The sequence below is a fragment of the Semicossyphus pulcher genome, unplaced genomic scaffold (assembly GCF_022749685.1).
Source record: "Semicossyphus pulcher isolate SPU_LCO1_2020_fin unplaced genomic scaffold, fSemPul1.0.p SCAF_2, whole genome shotgun sequence".
Taxonomy (NCBI): Eukaryota; Metazoa; Chordata; class Actinopteri; order Labriformes; family Labridae; genus Semicossyphus; species Semicossyphus pulcher.
Genome location: NW_027211693.1, coordinates 25,757,182 through 25,769,660, shown reverse-complemented (window position 1 = coordinate 25,769,660; position 12,479 = coordinate 25,757,182). Strand labels below are relative to the sequence as shown.

General features: G+C 40.9%; 2 protein-coding genes across 2 annotated transcripts; both read left to right on the top strand.

The window, feature by feature from the left end:
• Positions 1-1,278: 1,278 nt before the first annotated feature.
• On the top strand, positions 1,279-5,005 carry lcp2b (lymphocyte cytosolic protein 2b). The gene is made up of 15 exons (XM_069669361.1): positions 1,279-1,356; positions 1,466-1,528; positions 1,633-1,679; positions 1,842-1,904; positions 1,997-2,025; positions 2,545-2,582; positions 2,737-2,917; positions 3,086-3,187; positions 3,278-3,358; positions 3,440-3,524; positions 3,610-3,688; positions 3,917-4,000; positions 4,260-4,409; positions 4,594-4,742; positions 4,982-5,005. The coding sequence occupies exons 1-14, from the start codon at positions 1,279-1,281 to the stop codon at positions 4,717-4,719; spliced, it is 1,206 nt and encodes a 401-aa protein (XP_069525462.1). The 3' UTR covers positions 4,720-4,742; positions 4,982-5,005.
• A 4,345-nt stretch (positions 5,006-9,350) lies between these two features.
• foxi3b (forkhead box I3b) lies at positions 9,351-11,607 on the top strand. The gene is made up of 2 exons (XM_069669970.1): positions 9,351-10,155; positions 10,372-11,607. The coding sequence occupies exons 1-2, from the start codon at positions 9,555-9,557 to the stop codon at positions 10,947-10,949; spliced, it is 1,179 nt and encodes a 392-aa protein (XP_069526071.1). The 5' UTR covers positions 9,351-9,554; the 3' UTR covers positions 10,950-11,607.
• Positions 11,608-12,479: the final 872 nt, after the last annotated feature.

Here is a 12,479-nt window from a genome sequence, read left to right as displayed (position 1 = left end):
ATACAATTTGGGTACATTTAGTTAGGGACAAAATGTGTTAATTGCAGAGGAAATGTCTTACAAGAAAGGGCAGAAAGGCTGAGAAACTACCACTACATGCAGAGTAACGCTACCAAAACACAGACCAAAGCGCTCCCTCCCATCCTTCCCATTTGTCTGTTTGCTTGTGGGGATGTCCCGTATTTCCCATGCTGTCCTGCTGTGTGTTAATGAAGGTTTCGCCCCACTGGAAGTCCTCACTGATCCGCCCCTTATCTCTGCTCTCCACTGAGTACATTATTGCTTCCACATTGGTCCCATATGATGTTGCAGCTTGGCTGTGCTGTGCTCCACAAGTGGCCTTATCCATTCCTCCATTTGCGTCTGGAGTTCTTAGTAGAGGGACAGTTTTTTTTAATCCTAAAACAGTTAAATTAAAATGTTTCTGATTTGACACCTAGCTTCAAAGTGTTGCATCTTCTGCTATGTATTACAAACCTCCTCCACTCTGGCAGCATCATGTCTTTCATGGAGCAGGGAGAGTGTTTCCCAATCAGGACAGAAGAGGAAAACACAGGAGGGGGGTAGATCTCCCACAAGGACCCCCCATGAGGACTCATGTATTCAGCCAGACATGCCTGGGGGATCTGAGCGTGATTGATCATCCCTTCTCTCTGCTGCCCCCCTCTTTCACCTGGGTGTGAGATACCAAGAGGCCTGACACAGGACAGGACATGAGATCTGACACAGCCTTAAACAATGCAATGTTGTGAATTGGAATAAAAAGGATGCATGACATCACACCACAACATCTCTGAGCAGCAACCTTAATCTATGCAGGAAAACACAATAAAAGAGTATCAACATGAGTCTGTCTGGTTCTTAGCATGTTTAAAAATGTTTAAGAAATCTGCATCTCACTTTAAGAATCAGACACAAGTTCAAACTACCTACAATGGAAACCAGCAGCGTGTGTATGTGTGTGAATGGAAAAAAACAGCTTCTATGTTTAGAGGTAGCTAAACTCTGCAATGCGTGTATGCAAATGCATTATATTTATCAAGTGCTTAATGACAACTGAAACTTTCTACTTCAGTCTTTTGCGCAATAGGCGGGGGGAGAAGATAAACCACAGGTTTGGTTATTAAAAGGGCAGAGTGGTCTGTTGAAACGTTAATTATAGAAGGTGTGCTGAAGCCTGCAAGAGCAACAGTTTAGTGAGTCTACCGCTAACAAAAAGGTCCTTCTGTCAACAATTCTTTCATTTTTCAGTGGATGTGATACTTACAAGAGACAGACATGAGTTTAAACAAGGTTCCTTCCAAAAATGAGGTGATGGGATGGAATCCTCAAAGTCTTGCAGATTACATGAGGAGGGTGAGTACGGATATCATTGAAAATTTGAACTTGTATTGAATGCTATTAAGTCCTCTTCAAACATATAAGAAATATTTTCCTGCTCTAAAAGTGTGTGACATTTTCTCAGCTGAATTTATCAGGTTGTGATAAAGCAGTGATGAAGGGCAGCATCAGTGGAGCAAAGTTCCTGGTAAGTGTCTAAATCTCTTCAGGTCTTTGCACTTTCTTTACGAGTCTAAAATAGTCTGATGAACTGATTTTCTGTATTTTCATTATAATCAACTCACCATTCAGCAAATGACGGAGGGTGACCTTCAAGTGTTCCCCAGCCTTTCTGTCTCGTGAGTCTCCCTGAAAACATTTATGTTGATAAACAATGCATCGGCTCGCGTTTAAATGTGGTCATGTATGTACGACAAGGCACACTATTTTATGCATCTCTTTCTATGACATCATCTCGGGGAACTTTGGGCCCATTTTTAATTTTCTTGGTTTCTTTCTAGAATAATTACTAAAATCCAGAGTGATATCAGCAAAGGGGACCAGAAGAAGGGCTTTGGTCATAAGTAAGAGAAAAGATTTTATTTTACAGCTTCCAGTAACCGGGTGACTGTAACTGAACAACAATGCATGACATTTAATTTTCTTTTTTTTGCAGATCAAAGGTGCAAAAGTTTCCAAAACAAGGTAAAAATTGGGTTGTGATCCCATGGAATAGACTGATATGACGTTTTAATGAATAATGGTTAAATATCATCACTACAAAGTGAAAACATCGATCAATAGGGTGGTTTTAAAATGTGCTTTTATTTTGAAATTCCCATGGCACAATCTGTGTCACTGTTTCCACTGAAGTGCTAGGTAAAAAAAATAGCAAGCAGCCAAGGAAAAGCCTGACAATATCAGCCGACCAACACATAACAGAGAAAAGCAAATGCCATAATAAACAAGGCCATAACGAGTAACGAACATTCTGGAAGCACAAATAAAGAGAAACACGGCAAGGACTCCCGTGCTATCACGTTTTTCACTTAATAAGAAATGTTGGCACTTTATGATGAACGTATGGTGCGTTTTATTATTTTATTAAGAGATTATAAGGTTTTCATTCAAATGTTTAAAATAGTTCAAAAGGAAACTCCCCTAGATAAGAACATGTTAAGGCCTTATCACAGGACTGATACTGCACTTTTTACTTCCCTGCAGCATTTGTACAGGAGGAAGTTTGGGACTCGGATGAGTTTGTAAGTAAAAAACGACTTTTAATGACACAAACTTCAGTCTCAAAGAAAGTTATTAAAATTAAGTAATTTAGCATGTTTCATATAACAGAAGGAATAAATAACAAAACTGAATTCTCTGATGTTAGTTGCTCGCTGCTTGTGTCACCCGGGTCAGGACAATGAAAGTGATCATGACGATGAGGGTCCACACCAGGAGGAAGGGAGGGAGGGCTACATTTGTGCTCTGACTGAGCAACAAGACAGTGAGGAGGCCAGTGAAGAGGAGTACGAGATGCCTTGTTCTGACGACAACATGACACCACCACGACCACCACGAGTGACTAAACTTCTAGACGGTAACTATAGATGTAATAGAAAGCAAGCACGACAACAGTGCTGCACAAAGACATACAATCATGTGTAAACATATAACTACTGCTTTTCGTTTGATACACTTTGATTAGAATTGGTATTCAAGTTTCCTGAGGGCCAAACTTGCTAAATGTGTGTGTGTATGTGACTAGATCCAGGTCGTGATGTGTCTCCTGCTGAAAGGACCTTAAGACCTCCACTTCCACTCCCACCAAAAACAAACAATGCCCCTCAGAGACCCTCAAAAGCACCAGGTTGACTGCCCATTTAATAACATCAAAACCAACTGACTTATTTATGATTATGCAGATGATTTAAACCTTGTTGTTTCCCATTGCTAACAGCAGGCAAACCCAGTCTAACTTTTGACAGGAGCAAGAAGCCTACCTCATCTGGTCAACCTCGGAAGGACCTAAAGAAATCAAGTATGTGCTGCCTAGTATATTTGGAGTGGTTCTAACGGTTATTAGTTAAAGGATTACACATTTCCATTTCTTGTCCACAAGAGGGCAGCCCCACCAAGGCTCCCAGCTCATCCACCAGCAAGGCACTTAAAGTAAGACCCCCCAAACCTACAGATGTGCCCAAAAGGTATGTATTTATGATTCAACCAAGGTCATCACTCTGTGTAATGTAATCAATAAAGTTTTTTAATGATTTCACCTCTCCCTCCAAGAACAAGTAAACTCATCCCAACCCCTCAGGTGCCAACAAAGCCTGTCCGGGATAACAGTTCAACACCAGAACTAAGACAGGTGAGAATCAAAAGGGGAATCACAATTAAGTATGATTTCCAAAAATATAAGCTGCTAGCTGGAATTCACAGAGCATTCTGTGCAGTTAAAAGTACTTTCAGAAGAGAAACAGCAGATGGCGATGTTGTAAAAAAGAAAAAAAAAATACTTTTTCTGTCATTGTAGAAAGGAAATAAGAAGAACAAGTTGGTTTATTTAGTGCTTACTACTGTGCCTGTTTTACTCTAGTGCATCAAGGATTTGGATCCCAGCTGGTATGGAGGGAAAGTGACCAGACATCAAGCTGAAGCTGCTCTCAGAGAGGTGAATAAGGTCAGGTGCTGCCTCAGACTCACATATCCTATGTTCCTGTATCTGGAGCGCACACACACACACACACACACACACACACACACACACACACACACACACACACACACACACACACACACACACACACACACACACACACACACACACACACACGTATACACAAACATGAAGCTAAAATTTCCATTGATCTCATTTGCAATGTCATGATAAACTGACTGAGTGTATGTGTGTGGGGATTTGTTCATCTTTGTGTCTTTAGGATGGGGCATTCATAGTGAGGGACAGCTCAAAAGCCTCTGATGAGCACCCCTATACCCTGATGCTGCTTAAACAAGAAAAGGTTTTCAACATTATGATCCGTAACCTAGGCAACTCCTACTCCCTGGGCACTGGCCTCAAAAACAATAAGGTAAACTGAAAATGATGATGCCATTATCTACAATTTTAAAATGAGAGAAAAAGGTCTGTGTTCAGTCAAAGTAAACGGAAAAGTTCACATCTTGCGACACCTCTGGGAGCGTTTGATGCTGACTTGTTCTGCGCTGCGTCATTAGGTCCCCGTCATCTTTTTTTTGTCTGCTGCTGTGCTGTAGAGTTTCCCTGGGGTGAAGGAGATGATTACCCATCACACATACACCCCACTGATGCTCATTGATGCCACAGACCACAGCTCAGAAGCGCAGAACCAGTGTTGTCTGCTGCACCCTGCGGGACTCTGACCACTACCAGTATCAGGCTTAATGTGGGTGTTTCTCTATGATAATTTGTGCACATGCATACAGGTTACTTGTTTGAAAACCTTTTTATGAAAACATCTGAACAAATCGCAAAGGCCCTTGCTATGTCATTTCTTTTTTTGGCATTTTCACTAGTATTTTCAGTAAAAACAATATTAGAAGACATCGTATTTTGGAACGCAAGTGGTTTTGTATATATTATTAAACTCTGTTTTACACACACAGCATTACCTCTCTTCTTCAGGGATCAGTTTCAGGCCAAGCTGTGGGCTGCTGCTGCTGCTGCTGCTTTAGCGCCTCCTCTTGGACTTTCAGAAATGCCAGGTTGTCAGGGTGGCCAACACAAGTGATCAGATCACATTGCTTCAGCTGGATTCGCACTGCAGGCAGAAAACAAATAACCTTCTTCACAACTGCCTTGGGTCTAAGATGTCCAAGTGACTTTGCAGTGTCCTTTCAATTCTATTCTGCTATTACAATTACAATGTTACAGTGCTGGTATGGATTTGGTAGATAAAGAGATAGTACTTTAGAATACTGTAGTACTTTATTGATCCCCAGAGGGCGAATTCGGTGGCATATTACCCAAATGCAGTAAATAATGAGTTAATGATCACTGAAAAAATGCTTCTTATTTTTATAAATCCAAGACTGTTTTCACTGTGAAAAAATGACTTAATTAAATCTACACGAAGAAATCCACATGTATACGTAATTAAGTGTTTTATGAGTGTGTGGGTGTTGAAAGATATTATTGTTCTAAAATGTAATGCACAATTAAAACAGAAGAGCTACTCACAGCTGGAGAAATTAAAATAATTCAGGGACAGGGGTGAGAAAGAACATAAAAACTTTATAACAGCATATAAATGTTGGTGAAATAATTGTCTTTTTTTTTTTAAGAAAATCCGAAATACAAATGAGGAAACAGCTCTCACAGATCACAGTTTGACGTCTGTTTGAGGATGTCTTTTTTCATATACTAGTACAATTCTGTAAAGGAGCTCTTTCTGTCCTTTGTATTATACTGTAGCTATGTGATGTTGCAACAATGTACAATAAAAAAATAAACACAAAGTATTACAAATCTTTCCACTTACAATGATAATTAGATTATAAACATCTGCTGTTCGTTTCCAGGTTTTCAGCTATTTAAGTACGCAGATAGCTGTAATCAGGTGAGACATCACACCAACCACATTTGACTGCTTCTTTACCCACAACTGTCCCCTCTGGCAAAAAAGAAGTTGTAACATCATGCTTCACATCAGATCGCCTGATGGACATCCGTGTGTGAAATCCTTCAGTTGCTCCTATCTACCCATCAGCAAAGTGGGATCTGACAGACATCATGTAGCATCATGTAACTGTGCCCCACTGACATCTACAAGCAAGGCTAAAGTGTGCAGCAGTTGGTGTGCAAAAATCCACTTTCGCTATCACATTTCAGATCTAGTGTAACAGTTACATCATGTGTTTTGCATATTTGCAAATCGATCATCAAGGTCATCTCGCTGGCAAAAAGAAATGCATTCTGACATTGGGGGTGTGAAGGGAGTGGATGGTGATAAACAGTCATACATACATGCCAGTTGATCCATGCATTTGGACAAGGAGTCCAGCTCTTTCAATATGTATTCCAGATCAATGCAGGCAGTTGAGGTAGCATGCACTGTGCTCTTCTCTGGGTTCTCCATCTAAAAAATAATTACATAAACACAGGCAACATCCACTATAATTACACACCATCATAAAATCTAGCAAACTTGAAATGCAAATCTGAATGCTGGTGTAACAGTAAAAGTGCAAGTTTAACGTACAATGACATCAGTACAGCAAACATTTGGGTGCATACGTGTCTATAAAAAACAGCACAACACATTTTCATCTTATCTCATTGTTTATTCAATAAATCAGGTTAAACAGATAAGAGATCTTTACTGACAAAGCAAACAACATTTGCATACTTACATCAGCTAACAACAAAGGGCTGCAATCTCAGCTGTGCATTACTAAAGGAAACTACCTTTTAATGCCTCGAGAGCACAATGGAGTCCAAATCTGCTTGCCTGAGTAAAACAATAACCGTAGTAATTGCAAAAGTAGCTTGAACACGCCATCTAATGACAGTTTCCTTTAGGACTGTTTCAACAAACCTCCCCTTCATTTCAGTGCAGTACTCTTTGAACTGGGAACTCTTGATAACTTAATCACGAAGGATCAGGACATTTGCCCTACTCTGACTGCTGGTCTCCAAACACAGCAGCTCTGCATCTATAATAGGCTTCTTCCAGCTTCCTCATAGAGACCCCCAGCTCTGGACTTGTCCGCATTGCCACCATGTCATAAGCCATCCAGGTCAGCTGCACTACAGGTGGTCAGAAAAAATGAGGATATCAGCGCAGCTCCTTATCTGACAATAGCGTTAGTTAATACAGCTCCGTGCCAAAAACGCCTGAGTATACTTGAACGTTAAATAAAATCTATCTAACACAATGTTACGCTCCAATGTTACAAGGTAACATACCTGATAGATTTTCAACGTTTTCTATCATTCTCTCCAAATCCTTGTTTAGCTCCAAAACATCGTCGTTGCTGTCCTGCGGGAGCTCGGGGATTGGAGATGACTCTGCCATCTAAATTAAAAACCGGCATGTGGCTTTTAACAGTTGTCGATTAGTCAAGGAGAGACTTGTAGTTTAATAAACTATCTTAAACTAAAGCCAATGATCAGTTTCCGCCCACAAGTTGTCATGGCAGCAAAGGCTGGCGTTAGCTAACCCTAGCTTACGATGCTACTGCCTGACGTTAGCTAGGTCGACCTGGAAAAGTTTGCTTGGTAACGTTTCGTTTTTGGATTAATGACTATTACTTCAGGGGTATAGCAGTTTGTGCAAATACTTGTTTGAATGTTTGATAGAATGTTGTGCTGGTTAGAGGTAAGGTTCCAAACTTACGATAAAACTTCCGGCGTCGGTATGCAAATGTGAAATTGAAAAATCTCGCCCTAGCTAACTTGAACTGTGAAAAAAGCGGCGTAGTGCGCATGCTCGGTACAAGAGGAGATGACGCAACGTTTTTTTCATACAACGCAAGCTGTTACTGTCTTCAACAGCAAATTTTAAACAGATACCTAACATTATAGTTTTTACATTCTATGTTAAATCATACCAGGAAACACTGACATATTGCACAAATCCCAAAGCCCTGACAACCAAAGCAATTTTTGATGGTTGGATTTATAATTGATTTAATTCCACTTTTTTCTGCCTTATTTTGTTCATGTTGATGTATTTTAATTTATATGTATATTTATGTTATACCTCGAGCTGACAACCTCGTCTCTATTGTTGTAATGTACTGTACTGTGCTATACTAATTTGTAAATAAAGTTTTGACAAAAAAAACCAAACATAAACACACCGTATACGTTAAATGAGCTTCTACTGTCTTTGTTAGCTTGTGTAACATAATAATGGAAAAATGATGATTTGAGGTGTCAGTAAACAGGAAGAAATGGATGGAAATGAGCTAAGTATCCTACAGTTACAGACTGATACATCTAAATTTGCTAAATAACATAAAACACGATACAAATTCTGAAATTCAGCTACCAGTTACCGTCAAACACAGACTACAGGTAGTAACCTACTTTTACGACAATATTTCTACTGCTAAACCATGTTTAAAGACGACATTATCTTGTTGCTATTGTTTTGTTGTTTTGTTGGATAGGAGACTAACATGAAGTCAGATTTAACAGTATGTCGTTAACTTCCCTTTCAGGAGAAAAGCAGGATGGCCAAACTGTCACTCAACGACTGCTTCAAAAAAGTACCAAGAGGGGAGGTTAATGCAGGTAAGATTTTTTTCGTTTGTTTTTGGCTTTATTTTAAATCCCTGCTGCTAACATTTAAAAAGTATACCCAATAACCCGTCATACAGAGTTTGATGTATTACTTTTTGAATTGGCTGTAGTGTTTCCTTGATTAAGTTGAACAATGCCAACTACATTCTTACACCCTACTGGGTTTGACAATAGGAATAATCTATCATCATGAGTAAACAGAGGTTTCATATGACATCAAGGGGGAAAGTTTTTTTCTTTTTTCATATTGTCTGACCCAAGCTTTAAGTGTAATATGAATGTAACAGTTAATCTTACATATATCCAAAATAATTAAATATAAGCCAAAGTGTTTATACAGTTAAATCTCTTTTTATTTGGAAAGAAACATATTCATCTTCACAATGACTAAGCTGTTCATGATAGCAGGATTAGCAAGCAGAAGAAAAATGATTCAATCTTATAGTCTTAACAGGCCAAACAGCATTATTACAATCTGTTCAAATTTGCATCAATATCCTCCAAAAATACAGATGACTGAACTCCACTAATGTTGAAGCAACAGCTTGAGTGGAAAATTATTTAATTGAGGGTGAACAAAACCCCCTGGAGGAATTGAATTAGCTGACAGCAGGAAAAAAACAGAGAAAGCAGGAACAGAATACTCACCTGAAAAAACAACCAATCAAACGACAGAGGGGGAGTTTCCAGGGATACAGATAAAGCAGGTATGACAGGTGACATCTTGACATACAGCAAGGGCAAACAGACAAGAAAGGGGTGGGGAAGAGTTACTTGGAAGAAGAGAGACCATCATTTGGATCAGCGGCTCACATTCAAATACCTGCAGAGGTCTGAACAAGAAAAGGACTCTCCTGGCTGACAAATTACCTTAGAGAACAAACAGAGTTTAGCAAAGAAAGGAAGGACAACCAAAGGAAAGACCGAGAGGTGAGAAGAAATTTTGACAATGTCTTCTTTTGAGGCCCAGGGCCAGTCTCCTCCTCGGTGTGGCCCACAGTTCCCAAGCCTCGGTCAGGAGCCGCCCGAGCTTAGCATGTACAGTGACTGCTACTACCCTCCTCCCTCACTTCCGAGTCCTCAGCGCACCACGCCGACCTCCTACGACCTGAGTGACTACACCACCTCCTCCCCAAACCCTTACCTCTGGTTCAACGGCTCCGGCATCAACACACCACCATACCTGGCCACCACCGGCCCGCCTGGAAACCCCGGCCCTCCCTTTGTCCCTCAGCACTACGGCATGCAGAGGCCTTACCTGGGTCCTGCTGGGGCCGGCGGTCCAGGAGGGGAGCTGAGCTGGTTCTCTCTCCCCTCACAAGAAGACCTGATGAAGCTGGTCAGGCCTCCGTACTCCTACTCGGCTCTCATTGCCATGGCTATCCACGGAGCCCCGGACAGGAGACTGACCTTGAGCCAGATTTATCAGTACGTCGCTGACAACTTCCCTTTCTATAACAAGAGCAAAGCAGGCTGGCAGAACTCCATCAGACACAACTTGTCGCTCAATGACTGCTTCAAAAAAGTACCAAGAGATGAGGATGATCCAGGTAAGACTTTTACATTAAAGTCTATTTAAGCTCTGTTCTCAATATATCTCTCTTATGGAAAAATACTTCCATAATTAATTCACATTTACAGTTTGATTCTTAAACCATTTGAATGTTCTGTAGTGTTTTCTCAGTGTTTCACTATGTTGGAAAGCTATTTTTTCACTTTTAAAAACTTAAAATGAACCTCACCAACCTTATATATTTTCTTTACAGGCAAGGGCAACTACTGGACACTCGACCCAAACTGTGAAAAGATGTTTGACAACGGAAACTTTCGCCGCAAAAGGAAGAGGAAGTCCGATTCCCTCTCCGGCGCTGATGGCGGTCCGGGGGCTTCAGACTCAGGTGACAGCGAGAGGGGCAGCCCCAAACACTCCGGCAACCCTGCCCTCAACATCTCTCCCACAGCGGACAGGATCCCCTCCCCTTCGTCGTCAGGTCCCGCACCCTGTCTCAGCAGCTTCTTATCTGAGATGTCCGGAGTGACAGCCGGGTCAGCTAACGAGGTTGGAGGTGATGGGTTAAGCCGACCACTGCAGATCAATCTTCCTTTAGATGGGCCTCATCGACCCCCGCAACCCGGAAGCTTCAGCAGCTACTCTCCCAACTCAGGTGGCACGGAGTGGGTTCCACAAGTGCCAGGTCCCCCTGTGCTGTCCTCTTCACCCACACACTCCTCCCTAGGCTACACTAGCCCCATCCTAAGCCAGTACGGCGGCTCCAGTGGGCATTTCTACCCTACACTTGGCTCAACAGGAATTATCTATCATCGTGAGGGCACAGAGGTTTAATAAGACATTAAGTTTGGGAGAAGTTTAGTTTTACTTGTCTGGTCACTTTTGTTTTAGAGAAGCTTTGTCCTGAAGACACACAAAAACACACACACACACACACACGTTTGCGCTGACTGAGACAGTTGAGATCACTACACCGTGTGACAGCAGAGTAAAAAGGCTTTGATTCCCACAGGAACAGCTGAGTCAGCAGCAATGGACGACGACTGTCACTCCCTGAAACTGCAGTCAGTCACGCTATCAGATCCTCTGTCAGCTTTTATTCTAACTTAAGCTAGTCTCTATCAGATCTGACTCATTATTAACTGATCCTAGATGTGATCTGCTGACATCAGGTCATTCCACTCGGCTATCTGTGATTCCTTGATGGTATCGGCCTCACAACGCTCAGACAGCACATTCGGAGGAGTAGTTAAATTACAATACATAAGGTGTGTAGACAGTGGAAGACTTAAAAAAACGTAACGGGTAGAATTTCTGTCATGTCTTTTGTTTTACTAAACTTAATTATCTGATGAACTTACAGTGCTATAATGTGTTGTGCAATGTTATACATTAACGTTGTGGGTTTGTTGATACTTAACTGTCATTGTGCAAAGTGGATTCCTAATGTATGCTAAATGCTATATATGTTGTGTTTTTGATATGAATAAAAGCTTTAATGGTTCTTAAGTCACATTTTTCATTATTTTATATGACGACTTTTTTAATTTAATACCACGGGGCCCACACCCTCCTTGAACACAAAGACAGTAAGACATTAAGCACCTACTGACAGAAAACAGTCCTGTCAGGAAAGCGATGACCGGTAGTGTAGAACCTGCATGTCGGTGTAACCTGATCTTTGTGTGATGGATAGTTAACTGATTCTTCTAAACGGTGAAAATCCACATTCCCAGGCTGCCCCTCTCCACCATGCTAAACACTGAAATCCCTGTCTGTCACACCATCTATACACAGATACTGCTGACTGGATGCAAGCAGGTTTAGTAGGGGAGAGGGACCAACTGTAAACGCTCTACAGATGCTGAAGCGTGAACTGACTGACTGACTGCTAAATAAACACAGTGCACAACATGTTGATTCCAAATTGCCCCCCAAGTACAATGTTAGAATACATTTCAAAATAATGATCAATAATCAAAAGTTATACCACATCCTGGACTGAGAGAGAATGAAAACAAACATAAAACATGCTGTACTGGAGATATGTGTGTCTTAAGCTTTATTGGCTTAGTCACAAACAGGTTTCCACAGTACAAAGAAATTCATAGTTTGCTTTATTCTGTAACTGCCATTCATAAAAATGCACTTAAAGGGTACAAAATAGATCTTATACACATATAAGGAATACAATATAGATTACAAATATATAGTATAAAGTTGGGTTTTCAGGGGCAGTAACTTAAGTTAGTACAATTGAATGTACACTCACTGTCCACTTCATTAGGTACACCTGAAAAATCTAATGTAATCCAATACACCAGCTCAGCCATAAGATTTGCTTTTATGTTGCCTGTAATGTAC

Excerpts from the sequence above, each read along its gene's own strand:
- lcp2b (XM_069669361.1), top strand. The coding sequence starts at position 1,279 with ATGAGTTTAAACAAGGTTCCTTCCAAAAATGAGGTGATGGGATGGAAT. Across the intron at positions 3,359-3,439 it reads GAAGGACCTAAAGAAATCAA|AGGGCAGCCCCACCAAGGCT; the intron begins GTATGTGCTGCC and ends CTTGTCCACAAG. Across the intron at positions 3,525-3,609 it reads CCTACAGATGTGCCCAAAAG|AACAAGTAAACTCATCCCAA; the intron begins GTATGTATTTAT and ends TCTCCCTCCAAG.
- foxi3b (XM_069669970.1), top strand. The coding sequence starts at position 9,555 with ATGTCTTCTTTTGAGGCCCAGGGCCAGTCTCCTCCTCGGTGTGGCCCA. Across the intron at positions 10,156-10,371 it reads AAGAGATGAGGATGATCCAG|GCAAGGGCAACTACTGGACA; the intron begins GTAAGACTTTTA and ends TTTTCTTTACAG.